The 1,899-nt window shown below is 41.9% G+C and overlaps 1 protein-coding gene across 1 annotated transcript in view; it reads left to right on the top strand.

The window, feature by feature from the left end:
* The window catches only part of LOC106511000 (formin-binding protein 1), a gene marked incomplete at both ends in the record, with an annotated part of 19,450 nt that overhangs the window by 16,182 nt on the left and 1,369 nt on the right, over window positions 1-1,899 (top strand). Inside the window, 2 exon segments of the mRNA XM_013999737.1 lie at window positions 663-809; window positions 1,709-1,885. Of these exon segments, the coding sequence (XP_013855191.1) occupies window positions 663-809; window positions 1,709-1,885 (324 nt within the window).

Here is a 1,899-nt window from a genome sequence, read left to right as displayed (position 1 = left end):
TCGGAGAAGAAGCAGCCATGATGCTAAGCAAACGTTAGCGAGGGCTACAAGATCCCGAAATACACGAATAAAACCAAGAAGTGTTGAAAAATAAAAGATTTTTTTAAGCACAGTCCCAATAAGAACAAACTATATCAAAGGTGATTTAGGACTAGAAGTAGAACCGTGCAAAGGTAGATAATCCAGTGAGTTGAAGAAATTCTCCAAACAAACAAACAAATTGCGAAGCACCAGCAGCAAAGCAGAAAATGATACAATACATTACCCCACGTCTATCCTCACCCTGTCTCCTGAACACAGGAGCAGGTGTACGGAGGAAAACAGCTAGGTAGCAGCTCTAAAGTTTGTGTGCTTGTTAACGGAGCAGTCTTTCACTGTCAGCGTCTGGCGTCCTCCAATAGACAACCCTTYCTGAACTGAGGCTAGTCTCAATTAGATACAGAGTAATGACACAGCCCTCCCTTCAGGAAATCCATTCCACAGTTTGCAGCAAGCTAGCAGGTGAGCAGCTCTGTGGCTAACCCAACTTTTCACCACAACATGACTTTGTGTGTTTAAAACTGGAGACTTTGTGGCATATACCACTTTTTAAATTGTGATTGTAGGCCAATAACAAATTCTGATGTATTTGATAGCTTTGAATTGAAGTATGTGTTTTGCAGCGTATTCAAGACATGGAGGAGAGGCGAATTGAGAGAATCTGTGAAGCAATGCATTTGTCAGCAGAGGCAGAAAGAAAAGTTCTTCCTTTAGTGAGTCGCTGTCTGGATGCAATGATAGATGCTGCTGAAAGCATCCAACCAAGAAAGGTGAGGCTGCTGCTTTCCTTAATGAGATCATTTTTACTAATTGGTATTTTACAATGTATGCAAATATTTTTGTACAATGCGATGAGAGAACTTTTGCTATGAACTGAACTGTTATTAACTGAACTGAAGCTATAGTTACWTATAAAAGAACCTCAATCTATAGCGGCACGACGGCTCAGTGGTTAGCACCGACGCCTCACAGCAAGAAGGTCCTGGGTTCGATCCCCGGTTCGGACCTGGGGTCTTTCTGTGCGGAGTTTGCATGTTCTCCTCGTGCTTGCGTGGGTTTTCTCCGGGTACTCCGGTTTCCCCCACARCACAAAAACATGTACAATAGGTTGCCTTCAGGCCCAGGCCGCCCTTGAAAAAGAGATSTGAGATCTCAATGGGATTTGCCTGGTAAAATAACGGTAAATAAAATAAAAAATAAAATCTGGTCGGGACCTGATATTCCTTGAGATGACCTTAACYCTGAATCTGAGCTTGGCCTGTTTCTAAACATGAACTTGATTTAAATCTGAACCTGAAGCCTAATGTGAGCTTTCAGCTCTCCTGAACCTTACCTGACTTGAAGCTGACCTAAACCTGAACTTCAGTCTGCTGCCATTGAGTTTTATTTTTTTTTTCTGAATGTTGTTTGTGAGATGTTAAACTCTGAGACTGGTCAACCTGTATTTTGTTGKCATTATAAATATGCTTAGAGTTTGTGGTCATAAAATCAATGATCTACTTCAGAGTTTGGCTTCTCAGTATCAAAGTTAACCTGATGGATTGAATAATTGTTTCATGCTAGAGTTGTGTAGTCTGTATTATTTAGTTATAGCCAGTATTTGAGTTTATGTAGCATTTTTACCAAAGGTGTGGTGATAATTTATCCGGTTTGATGCATTTGTGTGCAGGACACTCATCATGTAGTGGAGGTGTACAAATCTGGCTTTGATCCTCCAGGTGATATTGAATTTCAAGACTACAGTGCCACCATGAGGCGCAGCATCTCTGAATCCAGCTATCTGGACAATCGAGCTGAGGGGCGGAGACACAGCAGGAAGCTGTGGCCTTTCTTACGTAAAACCAAGGTAACCCCCACCCC

This window comes from Austrofundulus limnaeus, unplaced genomic scaffold (genome assembly GCF_001266775.1).
Source record: "Austrofundulus limnaeus strain Quisiro unplaced genomic scaffold, Austrofundulus_limnaeus-1.0 Scaffold2441, whole genome shotgun sequence".
Classification (NCBI taxonomy): domain Eukaryota; kingdom Metazoa; phylum Chordata; class Actinopteri; order Cyprinodontiformes; family Rivulidae; genus Austrofundulus; species Austrofundulus limnaeus.
Note: the sequence above shows the minus strand (reverse complement) of the source record. Positions and strands in the feature narration are given on the sequence as shown.